General features: G+C 44.5%; 1 protein-coding gene across 3 annotated transcripts in view; it reads right to left on the bottom strand.

The window, feature by feature from the left end:
- The window catches only part of XPC (XPC complex subunit, DNA damage recognition and repair factor), a 33,457-nt gene that overhangs the window by 13,041 nt on the left and 2,009 nt on the right, over nt 1–18,407 (bottom strand). For 2 of the 3 annotated variants that reach the window (XR_011526830.1, XM_070574629.1), the window contains exons 2-8: nt 15,149–15,341; nt 12,991–13,109; nt 10,506–10,629; nt 9,173–9,257; nt 7,400–7,557; nt 6,797–6,917; nt 403–492 (exon numbers count right to left, since the gene is read on the bottom strand). Coding sequence is in view for 2 of the 3 variants with exons in the window: in XM_070574629.1 (XP_070430730.1) it covers nt 403–492; nt 6,797–6,917; nt 7,400–7,557; nt 9,173–9,257; nt 10,506–10,629; nt 12,991–13,109; nt 15,149–15,341 (890 nt within the window). In the remaining variant the exon portion in view is untranslated. The remainder of the gene's footprint in view (nt 1–402; nt 493–6,796; nt 6,918–7,399; nt 7,558–9,172; nt 9,258–10,505; nt 10,630–12,990; nt 13,110–15,148; nt 15,342–18,407) is intronic. The other variant, XM_070574630.1, reaches the window with a different exon arrangement.

Raw genomic sequence — 18,407 nt, forward strand, 5'->3', positions numbered from 1 at the left:
AATCAATTCTGGACCAGCAAGTTTCAGAAACACCAACACCCCAGAGAGTACAGTGTTTGGCCTCCCTCTTAGGTGATGACAGAATTCAGAGTCCTTTCCGCTTCATCACTCCACGCCGCTGACAAGGAGGACGGGTACCATCCACTGTGCTCCGGAACAGAAACCAAGGCACCACAGAGCCCAGCCCTCGAGCAGGCCCCGTTGCGCATGCAAAGCTCAGACTGCTAGACGCTCCTTCACGTGTCTTCCAGCACAGAGCATGTGCAAAGCAGGCTCAAAGGAACCACGCCCCAGGAACACCGACCCTTAAAACAGTCTAATGACCAATTTATTTTTTAAGTCTGATCATTTCTCACTCCTCCCTGTAACGACCCCTTTCTCTGCAAGCCTCGAGAACTTCACCTTTGCTGCTGATAACTTCAGGGGAATTGGCTGCAGAGACAATACCAGCCGGGTTGGGAGCTGCAGGGCCCGGAGAATCAGTAAAAATATCTGTAATAAAAAAGAATAACACATTTATCCTAAAAAAAAAAATTACGAACTTAATTAATGCAATGCTGTTTGTTGCGGTGCTTGTTTACAACAGGGCAAAGTGAGAAACAACCAAACTGTCTACCAATAGGAGTCCGGAACCCTAGGCACTAGTAAAAATGATGCTGCAGAATGTACCTTTGCAGAAAAATGGGAAAATGTTCACTGGATATTAAAGAAAAAGAGAAACTTGTTTGTGTGTGTGTGTGTGTGTGAGGAACATTGGGGCCCTGAGCTAACACCTGTGCCAATCTTCCTCTATTTTATGTGGGATGTCACCACAGCATGGCTTGATGAGCAGTGCTAGGTCTGCGCCTGGGATCCAAACCTGCAAACCCTGGGCCACCAAAGTGGAGTGCACGAACTTCACCACTACAACACAGGGCCAGCCCTAAGAAGTTGTTTTTGGTTTTCGTTTTTTTTTTTTAAAGATTTTATTTTTCCTTTTTCTTCCCAAAGCCCCCCAGTATGCAGTTGTATATTTTTAGTTGTGGGTCCTTCTAGCTGTAGCATGTGGGATGCCACCTGAGCATGGCTTCATGAGTGGTATGATGTTTGCGTCCAGGATCTGAACTGGCAAAACCCTGGGCCGCCGAAGTGGAGCAGGAGAACTTAACCACTTGGCCATGGGGTCGGCCCCTAAGAAGTTTTTTTTTTTTTTTTTTTTTTTTAAAGATTTTATTCTTTTCCTTTTTCTCCCCAAAGCCCCCCAGTACATAGTTGTATATTCTTCGTTGTGGGTCCTTCTAGTTGTGGCATGTGGGACACTGCCTCAGCGTGGTTTGATGAGCAGTGCCATGTCCTCGCCCAGGATTCGAACCAACGAAACACTGGGCCGCCTGCAGTGGAGAGCGCGAACTTAACCACTTGGCCACGGGGCCAGCCCCAGAAGTTTTTTTTTTTAATGTGTAATATTAACTGTCGTAAAAAAGAATTACACATAAATATGAGCATATAAGTATATTTGGAAAAGGATTCATATTTTGGGTTATGGGCATTTACAGATGGGTTTCTTTCTCAGCTTACCTATCTTCTGATTGTTCTGTAATCAACATATGTTGTGTTTGTGATTAAAATAAAATAATAAAACAAAATATCACTTTGAGAAGAAAAAACAGAAAACATCATTATCCTCAGATCCCCAAAGTCTACTCCCTATATTCCGTTTTCCCCACAAAGAGTCTTTCAACTGGAGGCTGCATTTCTAAAGCTTCTGTTCACTTGTAAGGATGGGAGCCTGCTCAGGGGAATTAACCTCCCAGACAGCCGGCGACAAAGCACCTGAGCAAGATCCTCCTACACGAGCGCAGGGTCCCACTCTCTCCCACGAGTTACCATAACGCCCTACTGAGGAAGACAGAGGTGAAAATCAGAAACAGGAAGGCAGGTTTTCCGCAAAAAGCCACATTATATGTTGAGAAAAATAATTATTTTTGCCTTGTTTCTTCTGGAGTTAAAAACGGGGGGGATGAGAAAACATCAAATAAACCCAAGTTGAGAGACACTCCAAAAAATTCCTAAGCAGTGGTCTTCGAAAGTGTCAAGGTCATGAAAGACAAGGGAAGACTGAGACCTGTCTCACACTGGAAGAGACTAAGGAGACACGACAGACAATGCCCATGAGGTCCTGGCTCCGATCCTGGAACAGAAAGAGGGCATTAGTGGGAAAAACTGAGAAAATCTAAATCTACCCATGGTTTAGCTGACAACAAATTATTAATTAATTGGTACAATAATACTGTACCCACATTAATTTCTTAGTTTCTGAGTGTACAGCATGGCAAAGGAGCACAGATCTAAGAGTCTGGATACCTGAGTATTCACCAACTAGCTGAGTGACTTCTCCAAACCTAGATTTCTTCATCTGTAATAATCCCTGCCTCGTCTTCCTCCCAGGACTATAAAGAAGATTAAACAGATCACGTATGTGATGGTCTCTGGAAGGAATCTGGTGCCACACAAATGTACATGGTCATCAGCTTTAACAAGTAATCTGTCACTGTGTGTTACTGAGAAAAAAAAATTCAAGTTACAAAACTGAATGATTCCTATAAAAAATTCGATAACCTAGATGAAATGGACAAGTCCTAGAAACATACAAATTACCAAAACTGACTCAAGAAAAAACAGAAAATCTGAACAGACTAGTAATAAGAGATTGAATCAGGAATCAAAAACCTCCCAACAAAGAAAAGTCCAGTACCACATGGCTTCACTGGGGAATTCTACCAAACATTTAAAGAAGAATTAACAACAATCCTTCTCAAACTCTTCCAGAAAACAGAAAAGGAGGAATACTTCCTATCTCGTTCTATAATGCTACCATTACCCTGATACGAAAACCAGACAGATATCACAAGAAAACTACAGACCAATATCCCTTATGAATTATAGATGCAAAAATCCTTAACAAAATTCTAGCAAACCAAATCCAACAGCATATTAAAAGTTATACACCACGACCAAGTGGGATTTATCTCAGAGATGCAAGGGTGGTTCAATGAGAAAATCAAAGTAATACCCTATATTAGTAGAATGGAAGGAAGAAAAACCACATGATCATCTCAATTACACAGAAAAAGCATCTGAAAGAATCCAACACAGTTTCATGATAAAAACACTCAGCAAACTAGAAATAGAAGGGAACTTCTTCAACATGGTAAGGAGCATTTACGAAAACCCACAGCTAGCAAGATACTCAATGGTGAAAGAGTGAAGCTTCCCCCCGAAGATCGGGAACAAGACACGGACGCCTGCTCTCACCACTGCTGTTCCACTCTGCACTGAAGTGCTAGCCAGAGCAACTGGGCAAGAAAAAGAAACAAAAGTTATCCAAACTGGAGAAGAAGTAAAACTACTTCTATTCACAGACGGCAATATCGTATATATAGAAAATCCCAAAGAACGCACAAGAAAGCTACCAGAGCTAACAAATGAATTCAGCAAAGTCGTACGGTGTAAGAGCAACACAAAAAACCAGCTGTTTCTTTACACCTGCCACAAACGATCCAAAAAGGAAATTAACAAAACAATACCATTTACAATAGCATCAGAAAGAATAAAACACCTAGGAACTAATTTAATCAGAGATGAAAGACACGTACACTGAAACTACAAGATACAGCTGAAAGAAATTACAAACACAAATAAAGGGAAGGACATGCATGTTTACGCGCAGGAAGACTTCACACTGTCTTGACGGCAATGCTGCTCGAGCCGATGCACAGGCTCGGTGTAAGCCTATCACCAGCCCACGGCCTCTTCTGCAGGAATGGAAAAGAGACCATCAAATTCTCGTGAAACTACAAGGGGCCTCAAACGGCTAAAACACATCATAAATGAAGAACAAAGGTGCACTCACACTTCCTGATTTCAAAACTTACTACAAAGCTATAGTAATCAAAACTGGGTGGTAATGGGGTCAGGACAGACATGCAGACCAATGGCATCAACGGAGAGGCCAGAAATTAAGCCACATGTCTGTGGCCAACTGATTTTTGACAAGGGTGTCAAGACCACTCAGTCCCTACAGGAAAACTCGTCTCGTCAACAAACAGCAAAAATAATACCACAGAGTTGAAAGAACAGTCTCTTCAACAAATACTGCCAGGACAACTGGCCATCCACACACAAAAGAGAATGAAGATGAACACCTGCCTCACAATATAGACAAACACTAACTCAAAACAGACGAAAGACATAAACGTAAGAGCTTAAACTATAAAACTCTGAAGAAAATACAGGAGGAAATCTTCGTGACCTTGAATTTGGCAATGGATTCTTAGCTATGACACGAAAAGTATAAGGAAGAAAAAAAAATTGAAAAATTGGACTTTGGCAAAATTAAACTTTTGTGCATCAAAGGACTTTATCAAGAAAGTGAAAAGACAACCTACAGAATGGGAGAAAATATTTGCAAAGCATGTATCTGATAGGTGTCTAGTATCTAAAATATATAAAGAACTCCTATAACTCAACAAAAGACAAAGAATCCAATTAAAAAAAGGGCAAAGGATGGGGCTGGCCTGGCGGCAGAGCAGTTAGGTTTGCGTGCTCCACTTCAGCAGCCTGGGGTTCGCTGGTTCAAATCCCTGGCACGGACCCACACTGCTTATTGAGCCATGCTGTAGCAGGTGTCCCACATATTAGGTGGAGGAAGATGGGTGCAGATGTTAGCTCAGGGCCAGTCTTCCTCAGCAAAAGGAGGAGGATCAGTGGCAGATGTTAGCTCAGGGCTAATCTTCCTCAAAAGAAATGGGCAAAGGACCTGAATAGACATTTCTCCAAAGAAAATATACAAACGGCCAATACACACATGAAAAGGCACTAATCATCATTAGTCATCAGGGAAATGCACATCAAAACCACAATGAGATACCACTTCACACCTATGAGGATGAGTATACTCACAAAAATGGCAAATAACAAGTGTTGGTGAGGATTTAGAGAAACCGGAAGCCTTGTACATCACTGGTGGGAAGGTGAAATGGTGCAGCTGCTGTGGAAAACAGTTTGGCAGTTCCCCAAAAAGTTAAACACAGAATTACCATACGACTTCCACCCCTAGGTAGAAACCCAAAAGAACTGAAAACAAGTACTCAAATAAATAAATGTACACACGTGTTTATAGGCGTACTCTTGACAAGAGCCAAAAGGTGGAAAGAGCCATCAACTGATGTCCATCAACTGAGGAATGGATAAATAAAATGTGGTCTATCCATTCAATGGGATATTATTCAGCCATTAAAAAACCGAACTGCAGACACATGCTACAAATGTGGATGAACCCTGAAAACATGCTAAGTGAAAGAAGCTAGACACAAAAGGTCATGTATCATATGATTTCTTTTCTACGAAACATCCAGAATACACAAATTCAGAGAGACAGGATGCAGACTGGTGGCTGCCAAGTGCTTAAGAGGGTGGTAGGAGGAGGTAGAACGGGGAGTAGCCGTTCAATGGGTTCAGGGTTTCCTTTTGGGGTGGTAAAAATATTTTGGGAATAGCGGTTATGGTTGCACAATACTGTAAATGCACTATATGTCACTGAATTGTTTGCTTTTTTAAAAAAACTGTATTTTGCTTTTTAAAAACCCCCACAAACAAAGCGAATATATATGTACACAAATACACAGGAATAAAGTCTGGGAGGACAGTACTCAAATATTAATGTTTTCTCTGGGTGGTGGTATTACAGCATAATTACTGGCCATGCCGGATATCTTAGACTTTTTCAAGCCAAAACAGAAGAAGAAAGATAAAAATGCCAGTCATTTGGCCTCTAAAGATATAAAAAGTCCAATCTCTGTCCCTAAGCAAACATGAAATCAGGGGCTCAGAGACAAATCTGTGCATTAACAGGAATCTTCCAGGGATGAAGGCGTATTTCTACCTCTGCTTGTGTTTTCTTCAGACAGAGCCGTACGGAGAGGTACTGCTGGGTGTTTGACGAAGCCCGTCTACACTGACAGCTCTTCGCCACGCCTCCTGGTGGCGGACAGAACACTCCTCGCTGCGGGCTGCCTCTCAGTGTCATCACCCAAATTGAAAGATACCGAAATGCTTTCTCAAGGAGTCCAGCAGCCAATTCGAAAAAATATTTCCTTGAGACTTTTTTTTTTTTTAAAGATTGGCACCTAGGCTAACAACTGTTGCCAATCTTTTTTTTTTTTTTAAGGACTGGCACCTGGGCTAACAACTGTTGCCAATCTTTTTTTTTTTTCCCAACCCGCCCCCCCCCCCGCACCCCCACACACACACACAGTTGTATATCTTAGTTGCAGGTCCTTCTAGTTGTGGGATGTGGGACGCCGCCTCAACGTGGCCTGACGAGCAGTGCCATGTCCGCACCCAGGATCCGAACCCTGGGCTGCCGCAGCAGTGCGCACGAACTTAACCACTCGGCCACTGAGCCAACCCCTTCTTGGGACTTTTGAACACAATTTCTGAATAGTTACTGGAAACAATTCTAGGCAACTAACTAAAAATTAAGTGCTTTAACACACCAGGATGCCAAGTAATCGAAAGGAAAGATTGCAGGTTTTCAACTCACACACTGGTCCCCATCCCGACTCCAATGCTTGCCAACCGAATGACCCTAAGAAAGTTATCTAGCCTCTCTGAGCTTCAGCACCCTTTTTGTATTTTATGAGGACTGAATAAGGAAGTATGTGTAAAACATCTGGAACGGCATCTGGCACATGACTGCCATCACCATTAGCTAAGAGTACTAATAAACACAGTGCTGCCGGGAGGAATCACTTACGTGGACCAATTCTTGGTCATCTCGCGCAGAGTAAATAGCAAATCTCCTCTCCAGCGTAGTCTGTAGGCCATCTCGCTCACTGGTTGAAAGGTCTGCATTAACTGTAAAAGTTCCAATGAACCTGGAGAGAAACCAGGCATCCCGCTGTGTCAGAGGTCAGGGCAAAGAGGAACTCTCTTCTCTCATGGCCAAGACAATCAGAGGCGGCAGTCTCGGAAGGGAATCGTGAGCCCGCCTGCCTGCGTCCTACTCCTCCCACCCTGTCCGGCTAATTGCTACTCAGCACTGAAGACCCAACTCTGACTTCACCTCCCTAGGGAGCCTTCCCAGCCCCTCAGCTGACAGAAGTGCCTGCAGTCCCCAGCACACCTCTCCCAGAGCACCCACCACCTACTCCAATTACCTGGGGTGTATGGGTCTCCCCAACCAGCCTAGGAGCTCCTCCGGGGCAGAGACCATGCCTGACACTTCTCTATCGTCAATGCTGTGCCCACAGCCTGGCATGCAGGATCACCTCGGGGACTGTCTGCGGACCTGACCCACACCCAGCCTCTGAGACACGGATCCCACAGTAAGGCTCTGCAGGACAGGCCGGAGGCCTACCATTTCACCAGGTCTGACAGGTGGCAGATGTCCACATCGCGAGGAGGCACTCTGGTAAAGCGGGCGGGGAGGATGGAGAGGGCAATAGCCTGCAGGTCTGGCTGGTTGCAGACACTATTTCGATAGAAGCCATTTGCTAGCAGGCACAGAAGGTGAACCTGGGAAGAACGGGGAAGGGAAAGCTGAAAACTAGAGGGAGTTTTGCTGCTAAAGTAAAAGAAATTTTGTGAGCAGGCAGTATTTGTTGTCATTTCTACATATAAGTAAAAATACTAACATTAGCCATTTCCCAAGACTTTGTTTTTCACCCTTCCCTTTCTCTCTAGATACTCATTCCCTCTAAGAAATAATCAAATCTCAAAGCTTCAAAATACAAACTTTATTTAAAGAAATAAAGGCCTCGTCTTTTAGAGATACACACTGGAGGATTTACGGATGCAGTGCTACCATGTCTGGGGTTTGCTCCCAAGGACCCAGAGGAAAAGTGAGTGGGGTAGGGAAGAGCAAGACCGCGCAAGTGCTAGTCACGCCAAGGCTGGGGATGGAACGCGGTCACCGTGCTGCTCTCTGCACTCGCACGTGTGCTCGAACCCGACTCCTCTGCCGCAGACCCCACCCCTGACCTCATGCCCTGCTCTTCCATGACCTGCTCAAAGGAGCACCTGACTATCTTCCCCTATCTCAAACACAGCTTTGCATCATTTTCCCTTCAAAATCAGTCTTCCTTCCTTCCCACTTAGGGCCTCCCTATTTCAATCAATGGCCCTGCCGCCCTTCTCCCCTCACTTAAGCTCCAAATCTTGGAGTCATTTTAATTCTTCCCTTTCTTTCATCTCCAACACCAACAAGTAAACGAAACACAGCTACCTCACTTACCCTGCAAGGCCCCTGTGAGTGGGCACCATTCCAGTTCTCATCTCCTCTCCTCCCCTCACCGTGCTTGCTGTGTGCTCGTCTCAGCTCTAGATTTCTGAGGCTGCTGCAGTGTCTCTCCCATCCCTCCCACCACCCTCTCCAGTGCCTGCTGCCAATCAGAGGAAAATCAAAGTCCTCCCGTCCCTCACTCTCCACCAGTCTCCAACGCACCCAGCCTCCAGGATGCAGGCACACTGGCTGTCCCACCAGCCCCTCTCTAACTGGCTAGAGCTGTCTTCCCAGCCTCTGTCCTCTCCTCACCTCTGTGGCCTGTCCTTTTTCCCAGGCTCAGCTCCAGTCCTTTCTCCTAAATAAAGCCTACCTCAGCTACTCACACCCACACTGATCTCCTTCCTTGTTTTCAGTCTTGAGTTCCTCTGTTTGGAGGTCTGTCTTGTTCCATCTGTGAGACCAGAAACTCCTTAACGATAGGAGATAAGCTCTATACAAGTCACCATCCCACAATGCCAAGCACCTTGCTACGTCCCCAGCACGTGTTCAGTAACTACTAGCTGAAGGCAAGAGCCACAGCGCCTTAGCTGAGCCCAGAGTTAATGTTGTTAACAAGCTGGAGGAAGAGGTGGAAGGAGAGTGCCTGTCACTCAGCCCCTGCTACACGCCAGGGACCGTGCTCCGTGCTTTTCACATCTTATTTGCTTAACCCTCACAACCGCCCTCCGAGCAGACACCATTACATCCCGCACTTCAGAGACAAGAAAACTAAGGCTCAGAGAGATTCAGAAACCTGCCAAGGTCACACAGTGAGAGGAGCCACAAACAAGACCTAGGTTTGACGGACTGAGCACCCCCACGTTCCTTCCACTGCTCTGCCTCGGCGAAGAGGAGTGCTGCCCTTACCTTGTGCGTGTCTTCATGGACTTCTTTATTGAAACGTTTCACCATCCTCCGAAGGTACGTCTCAAACTCCATTTTCACCTTTTCACTGCAATGAATATTGAAAAACCCGAGAGTGAAGTGGGAAACTGAAACGTGACTCCATTCCCCCAGTCAAGGCCTTGTACTCGTAGAGACTCACGAGCCACTCTCCTTGTTTTCCCACACAAGGCTGTGCTGCTCAGGCGATTTTCAAGCTAGCTATCTTCTGCTCCCTTCACCTGCAAACCTTGGCCAGGACGTTCCCACAGACTGCTCTTGTCTCAACCTACACCAAATCAGGCCTCGCAACCATGCTCCAGAGCTCATGTCCTCCAGGAGGTCATCTCTGACTGTCTGAGCTCCGGACTACTGACTCCCTCTTTAGCAACCACTCCCTTTATGTTACATTAGTGCACACTCCTTTGTATGACGCTGTTCTGGTCTAAAACCTCTTTTATGTCTGTGTTTCAAGCTTCCTTAAGAAAACTTGACACGTCTTGAATGATATCTATTATCTCCACCTTGTCGTGCCTAATAACATGCCCATCACACAGTGGAACTCATTAACCAATTAACTACCAGGTGTTGTGCTCCATGTTCTAAAGCCACCAGAGGCTGCAGAGGTATTGGAGACACTAGGATGGAAGGGGCTCCCTACCACGGTGGGGCACTGCCCCAAGTCCCGCAGCGTGACGTGGTGGGAAAAGCTTGAGTGTCAAGTCAGCCTGACAGGGATTTAGATCTTGGCTCATGCACTTACTCACTGAGTGACTCCTGAAATGTTACTTAACCTCTCTGAGCCTTTGGCTCCTCATTCATACACTACCCTAAAGATTAAGTAAGATAATGGACAACCTGCAGTCCCTGGCACACAGCTTGTGTTCAATACACAGGAATTTCCCCTCCCCATCTCCTGCCCCAGCCAGGACACCAATGTTTCTCACTGGGGCTGGCCCGGTGGCATAGCGGTTAAGTTTGCAGGCTTTGCTTTGGCAGCCTGGGGTTCACGGGTTCAGATCCTGGGAACGGACCTACACACTGCTCATCAAGCCATGCTGTGGCAGCATCCCACATATAAAGTAGAGGAAGATGGGCACAGATGTTAGCTCAGAGCCAATCTTCCTCACCAAAAAAAAAAAAAAAAAAAAGGTTTCTCATTCAAGTCCTAAAGGTGAACCCAGGGCTCTCTCACCTAAGGTTCCTGACCACTTGGACACTGAGCCCTGGTCTCCTACGTGTTTATCAAAAGTTTCCACTAAGCAGCAGCTGTTGCCAATTACACGAGAGGACTCTGGAAGCAAGTGTCTAACCTTACCTTCTTTCTCTTGCTTTCGCCTGCTCCGGTGTCTCGATCTCTATCTCCACTGGCTCCACAGGCAAAGCAGACTTAGAGAAGGCTGTGTTTTCTCCTGCATCCCCTGGCACAGGCTCACTAAGTTCTATCAACAATAATTTTATTAAATCAATAATTATTATTATCATAGCTACTGTACTGAACAAAATCAAGGTTCTGCTGGGAAGGAGGAAGTGAGGAACGGATGCCAGGTAGAAAACCCATGGAGACCACTACTCCTACCAAGCTTTGAGTACCTAAAAAACACCAGGAATGGTCGGTCTTACATTTATTTGTCTCATTTAACTCTCACAACTACCCAGAGAAACAGCTCTTAGAGGCGGAAACTACGGCACAGAGATACAACGTTGAATTAGATACAGACCCCTGGTATCCAGGAGCTGATGCTCATGTGTGTTTAGTAGAGACTGACTCTTTACCCAAACAAAACCAAGAGAGAATATCCCATTCTCTGCACTACTACAATAATGCTCATCACAATTTGCTTTGCAGAGAGGCATGATTCAGGTGTCTTCCAGTCTCAACTGGAAACTTGTAAACGACCAGGAAGGCATCTTTTTCATCTCTTCATCCCCTATATTGCTTGTAAATACAAGTTGAAATAAATGGAATTTGCTGAACTGGATCTAACTGTGAACTTCACCAGCAAAAGCCCTTTTAAAGCAGCTCTGGGCCTAGAAGCAGCAACACTCCATTGCCAATGAACACACCTAATGCCAAGATCTTGGTTTCTACATACCAGTCCCTACTGAAATGAACCAGGGCTTCTTGGAGAAAAGGATGTTCCAGGTCTGGAGCAAGGAAAGTACAGGGTGAGCCCGGCACATCTTGTACCAGAAAACAAAAATGTTCTCAAAAACTAATGAGGCCATGTTAAAAGGACACAGTAGGGCAGCTAGCTTAAGGGGCTCCCACTTAGCCAAATTTGGGACAATCTGAAGATCAAAAAGTATAATGATAACTGATAACATGTCAATTTTTAAAAAATCTCTTAAGTCCATAGTGATACTCAAATTAAATACAATTCTTAAAAAAGAGAGAGCTCTTTCTCACAGATCAGTCAGGTAATAAATGTATATAAAATGACAGAATCAGAATATTGCCATTTTGCAATGGTCAATATAATAATCTCTGATTCAGTCAAGATCACCAATGCGTGCTAAACCATTAAGTAAGAAGTTACTGGGGAACAAGATATTCACACAGAATCAGAGTGCCACCCGAGATGGGTCACTACAAAGGGAAACGATGCACCTCCCCACTGGCGCAAGCTGGCAGTGCCACCTACTCAGCACCACCAGCAGGACAACCTGACATTAAGTGCCTCTTAATGGATGCAATACGAAGTATTCTGCCAAAAAAAATGTTTAATCTAAATTCAACCAAGTCTTTGGACTTAATTTACAGTTTATAAGAAATCCGGGGGATACGGAAACAAGTTCACCACGACCAGGACATGTCTGATTATTTTTCAGACAAAACCAGACCATGAGACATTCTACAGCCAAGGGGAAACGCAAAAAAGGTGGTAGGTGGGGGGCTGCTCTAGATTAAAAGAGACTAAAGAGACATAAGCAAGTACAAGGTTCCACCTGGACTAGGTCCTGGATTGGGGTGAAAAAAACCCAAAACAGCTGGAAAGGATATTCTTACAACTGGGGACTTATTTTTCATTTTCTTAGATACGATAATAGTATTTTATCATGTAGGAGAATGTTTTATTCTTGGGAAATGCATACTGAATTTTTTCAGGATGTCTGCAATTTACTTTCAAATGGTTCCACAACGCACATTAACAGAGAGAAATATACATTCAATATGGCAAAATGGTAAAGTTGGTGAATCTAGGTGAAGAATGTATGTATTACCTTTTCAACTTTTTTATAGGTTTGAGTATTTTCAAAATAAAAAGCTAGGGAAAAGTCTCGCTAGGCAGGACTCAGGCGTGAGGACATTAGCTGCTATTTATTGTGAGTATATGGCGCACTAGGCCTCGGACACTTGCAAACTTTTTTCCCACAACAATCCTGGAGCCTAGACTGTGCACGGCTCATAGGAAGCATTCAACGATTACTGAATGTTCCCAGTGAAAAGACTCAGCTCGGACAGGTGGAATTACTCGCTCACACACCTCTCTAAGTGGCAAAGCTGGGCTCTGAACCCAGGTCTAACTACTCTCAAAGCCTGTGCTCTTCTACGAGATGCTGCCTCCCCACCTCATAATCTGCTCCACTGATATCCACCACAGGAGGAGAGACAACCTCTTTGGTAACCTGGTCACGAACTTTTCCTTGCATCAAAAGCAACTCTCCCTACTGCAACCTTATCTTTGGTCTTATTCGTTTCAAAAGAAAACAACAGGATTGCAGTAAGTGACATGACTCCAAACAGAATCAAACGGAAAAATAAGAATGAACAGTTGTGTAAACAGAGAAAGATGTTTTACCTTCTACCTCTTCCCAGTCATCTTCACTTTCCTCCTCGTCGTCTCCTCCATGGCTGCCTTTGTCCATGGCAGCCTCTTTCTTAGGACGGCGTGCCTTCTTGCGGGCACTTGGAGAATCCCTGTGCAAAGACCACAGGAAGGAAGATGAAGCCTGCTCAGGAAGCCTAGTGCCACACTTAAGCTAAATGGAATTCTAAGGACTCCTTCTTCTACTCATTGAGATCTGCTGCAGTTACTCAAAGATGTTTTGTGAGCTGAGCCTCATCTCCATCAGCACGGGTCTCATCATCCATCTAATGCTAGGTGTGCTGTGGGAACGGAAAGACCACCACGTACCTAAAACTAAGTGAATGAAAACATAGCTGTGCCCAGAAACGGTACGGGGAAAAGGTAGAAAAACCCAGAATGACAACAGGAGTTCCAGAAGTAGAAGCTGTGTAGCTGCGCGAACACATGTGCAGTGGATGCCAGAAAGAAGAGGAGGGAATTCACATTTGCTGATCCTGCTATGAGCCAACTCAGGAGGCTTTTTCCTCCACCTTTAAAAAATATGACACAAGGAGACTGAAATTGGTGGAACTCTAACTTCAAGATAAGTGGGGATGTGACTATACACAGGTATGTCACAAATACCAACAGAAACATGGACAGCTAGCTAGTTAAGTAGATAACTACATAGATAAGTAACTAAAGACTGCCTCAAGACTAAATGGTTGCTAATATGCAACAGATTCCTGCAAACTCATATATAAAATGTGTTTAGAGTACTGAGTTACTTTCAGCTTTTCTAAGGTAAACAGCTGCTATCAAGTGAGAACACTACTTAAGATTTTAGCAGACATTTAAAATAACCAATCCTCAGTCTTCAGCTCTAAAAATACATACTCCCTTTGTAACCTACCAATTTCTCCCAACACCATAAAAACAAAAACTCCCCTTAGAATAAATGTACAGAAATATCCTTGTGCTATGGGTTTGAGCACAGTCAACTCTCGACCGAGAGGGAAAGGGGGAACCAGAGCTTTCCTTGGCAGCCCCCAGTCTCTCTGTATGTGGATTTCTCTGGAACGAATTCAACTACTGGGGAGAGGCAGCCAGGAAGCAGTAAGCTCACATGCATTCTCAGGAAAAGTCTAAGGGCAAAGAAGAGATGAACTACGGTGGACAATGTGCCAGCTTTCTCACGCTCCCTTCTTCTGCTGTTCTCTCCTGGACTACCTTCCTACGCCAGGACTGGAGGTTGCTGGAAAAGCCGACATCAAGGGTGAGGATTTATTTTTGAAGCGAAGAAGGAACTACTGCCTCTCTATTCCTCTCCCTCTCCTCCCTCGAACTTTCTTAGGAGGCGGATAATCAGGGGTTCACTAGGCTTATAGTCATTGTTCACCACGTATTAATATGAATGTTCATTCACTGCAAAAATACCTGTTCAGTTTCTGCCAAATAAAAGGCCCTGCCCTAGAGGCCACAGGGCACACAAAAATGAACCTGGTGTAGTTCTAGCCCTCTGAGAGCCTACAGGCTAGTAAGCAGGGGTATGCGGCACGGACACAAACAAGGCAGACAAGTTACACTCTCGAGATTCTACAAGAAATCAGAGGAGGAAAGGGGAAGAATCAGTGAAGACTGTAGGGTAGGTGGCTTCTAATCTGTATCTCCAAGGTGGAAGAAAGCAGTCCAGGTAGAAGGAAGCGTATGAGCACAACTCAGAGGCGGCAGAGCATGAGCATGTGTCAAGTGAGCAATGAGAAGTCCAGCTGGGCAGAAGTAGAGTGCATCCGAGAGCAGGAGAAGAGAAAGCTGGAATGGCAGGTAAACATTTCATAGATGTAGTATCTTTGTGTAGCAGGAAGAGCACTGGACCAGGAGGCAGAAGACCTAGGCCTCATCCTGGTTTTTGCCATCATCCAGCTGTGTAACCACAAATAAATCACTTTCGGCAAGCTGCCACTGTCTCATCTGAAAGTGTGGGAGGTAAACTTTATAACCGCTGAGATTCTTTCCAGCTCTTGCTAGTGGTCTGAGCTCTATCTAGAAAAGTTTAAAGACTCATCGTTTCCATGGATCCTAGTGACAAGCAAAAAGAACAAGTTTTATTATTCGCATTTCTCTGATGGGAACCACCAAGGCCTGACGGAAAGCTTGTCAGCCACCTCACCTGAAATCTTCATCACTGAGGGCTTCATCCTTTATAACCTTGAGCTTTTCCGATTTACCAGTCACCTTGGCCACTTTCTTTTTTGCTGGACCATCTGCTGAGCCCCCAGGATCACTGCAGCCCCTCTTCCTCTTTCCTCGGGAGACTTTCGAGAGCAGCTTCTTCTTTGGGGGTTTCTCATCTTCAAAGACATCTAGGCGACCAAAGGAACATGAGGTGAGGGGCAATAAAAAAGGTGGAGGCAGTGTCGCTTCACGGGCAGGGTCATGAAAAGTCCTCTTCTGCAACCTCCCCCCAAACCACACCTCATCACCAGTTCGCCATGCCACGTTTGGTCAACGACAAGCTTTTAGCCTCTCCCCCTCTTCGGGCTAGTCTACATTCTATGCTCACAGTAAAACCCATCTTTCTTCATCAGCATTTTATTCTACTCCTCCTAAGCTACAGAGAGACCACCACCTGACTCAAACCAAATCTAACTTCCAAATCTTAAATTTCAGCTAATATCCAGCAAGGAAAATACATCAATCCGTTTATTAACACCTTGCTTATTTACGACCTGCTAAAACTATTTATTTTAGGGATAATCTGCCCCTATCAAGTGAAATGTTTCAAGTTCATCAACATGTCCAAGTTTTACTATAACCTTCTTCCTACTCATGCACGTTTCTGTGAGCTTTCAGAACCATTCTCTGCTCCAAAGACACACTGCTATGAGACCTTGCCAACCTAACCTGAATGGCTCTGGTATCCCAACCACCCTGGGGCTGGAAGAGGATGGCAGCAGTTCAAAAATGTCTTTATTTTCTTAAAATCATTATTGTTTTTGTTAAAGGGAAATGTAAAAAATGCCTAAGTTGTTGGTTTTAATTAAATTAGGGGATCTAAAAGTATAATCTATTAACCTATGAATATATTAGTAAATTAATTTTAATAAATAATATGGCAGGGGAGGATATTTTTCTACTTCGCAAATATATTCATGCAAATGATCTTGATTCTGAAATAAATCTTCCTTTGCCTTTGCATGACTCTGCTTCAACTAATTTTGTAAAACAAAAATACTCTAGCCTTCACTGAGGCTCTAAAAGGGGCTGCAATATTAACCTAAATATCAAATTAATTCATTCTTTTCATCTGTGGTTTGTCCTGACTCTCCGGATATTTATATTCTCCACGAATATACTTCTGCATATGGGAAAAAGACCCACCTTTCAATCTAAATAAAATCATACTTTAAACAAATTTCACATTATAGGGCATCTGTTTTAATGCTAGATAGAATCACCGATCCAGCTGTTTCTTCAAGATGTCTTCTAAAAGAATTTATGCATTCCTGTGTCTTAAACATTTTAATGGAGACACAAACAAAAAATGCGAAATTTTGAAAAACAAAATAGTTCAAAATTAATTATTTAGCATCTGGGGAATAGATTTCTTATTCCAAGACCGGAAGCTGCTTAAAGGTTTCGGACTAGACGGTTTCAGCAGGGTGCCCTTAACATCAGGATTTCTGGGTCTTATCGATGGTCTTTAGCTCTCTATTAATAAGCAAAGATGCCAAGACTCTTTACTAATCTAAAAACACAGGGGGGAGGACGCTTCAGAGGCACTGTTTCTTCCTCACCAAACTGATCTGATTGGTTAAAAGGCCCACTGTATATTTCTGTTCTTTGAAGAGAGGTAGAGGAGTGAAAAGGAGGAAGGAATGGAAACAAAAAACTGAATCAAAATAATATCCAAAAGTTTAAAAAATAATCTGAATTCCAATCATGAGATAATCATTAATTACGGTACAGTCACACGATGAAATATAACTCAGTTATATTGGTTTCCACTGCATAAAGAAACACAGACTAAAAGGAAATAATGCCATTACTTGGTGGTAGTTACTTCTTGATGGTAGAAATACGGACGACTTCTCTTTCTTTATCCTCTGCTGTGTGTTTTGGTCCCAGAGAATCTAGAGGCTACTTTCCAGGACCCTCCGAGACCCCGAGTTATCCAACATGTCTAACCAGCCTCCCTGAGCTCCGCGCGGCCATTCCGCAGGGCAGGGATCACCACCACGGCTTGCCTGGCCATCAACTGAGATTCAATAAGAACACCTGCTTAAACCGTCCAGCGGCATCTCACAGCACTTAGAATAAAACACAGACTCCTCAGCTTGGTCCCCAAGCCAAGGGCCCTGACAACCTCTCTCACCTCAATTCCTACCACTCGCCCCCCCACTCACTGTGTCCAGCCACACGGCCAGGCTCATTCCCTCCCACAAGTCTTTAACCTTACTGTTCCCTCTGCCTTTTCCCCCAGAACTTCCCTGAATGGCTCCTTCAGGGCATCAGCAACTGGCTCAAAATGACACCTCCTCCCAGAGGCCCTCTCTGACCAGTGATTCGGACTTAGCTGCTTCTTCCCCACCCCTACGTCTGTTTCATTACAGCAACCTGCTTTATTTTCTTCATAGCTCTTATCACCATGTGAATCGAGTTTTTAACGTCTTATTGTCTGCCCTCCCCACCCCTCCCCAAAGATTACAAGCATCATGAGAGCAGCGACCTTGCCTGTTCTGTTCCCTACTGTAAGTCCAGTACCTGGAACAGCGCTTGGAAATAGTGGGTGTTCAACAAATATCTGTTGAAGGAATTAATGAATTACATCAATGAAAGCATTAACAGAGAAGAAATATGAAGAAACCAGAGCTGCCCTAATAGAAACAAGGAAATAATGTGGAAGAAATAATGTTTTCTTTGTCCCTAACTGCTGAAAGCAGCCAAGTGTCCCCTTCATTTGCATGCACGGAAGTGCTGTTAGAACCTGCACTCGACCATCACCGAGTCAGCGGCACCTGCGGCCCACACCACACCTGCTCCCCTGCTCCCCCACAGCAAAGACCGCAGCTCCTCCCGGAGGCCACCGTGGGAACTGACCGGCAGCTCCTCGGCCTGGCAGCGTTTGAGCAAAACCTGGGGGCATCTTCACATTTAAGCTGAACTGTTAGAGCTAACCCAAATGATGTCCTAAGATGGACCATGCCAGGAGCCTTATATGCTTACTGAAAACTCACAACCACCCTGCAAGGGAGTATTGTTTCACAGACAAGGTTCAGAGACACTAAGTTATTTGTCCAAAATAGTTTACCTAAGTGTATATAAGTACCCAGCATTGGAGCTATACCAAGCTGGTGCCAGGTGAAGTGTTTAGCTGGGAGGAATGATTTTAATCTTTGAATTGCCACATATTCAGAATGCATTCCGTC

The sequence above is a fragment of the Equus przewalskii genome, chromosome 15 (assembly GCF_037783145.1).
Source record: "Equus przewalskii isolate Varuska chromosome 15, EquPr2, whole genome shotgun sequence".
In the NCBI taxonomy this organism is placed as follows: Eukaryota; Metazoa; Chordata; class Mammalia; order Perissodactyla; family Equidae; genus Equus; species Equus przewalskii.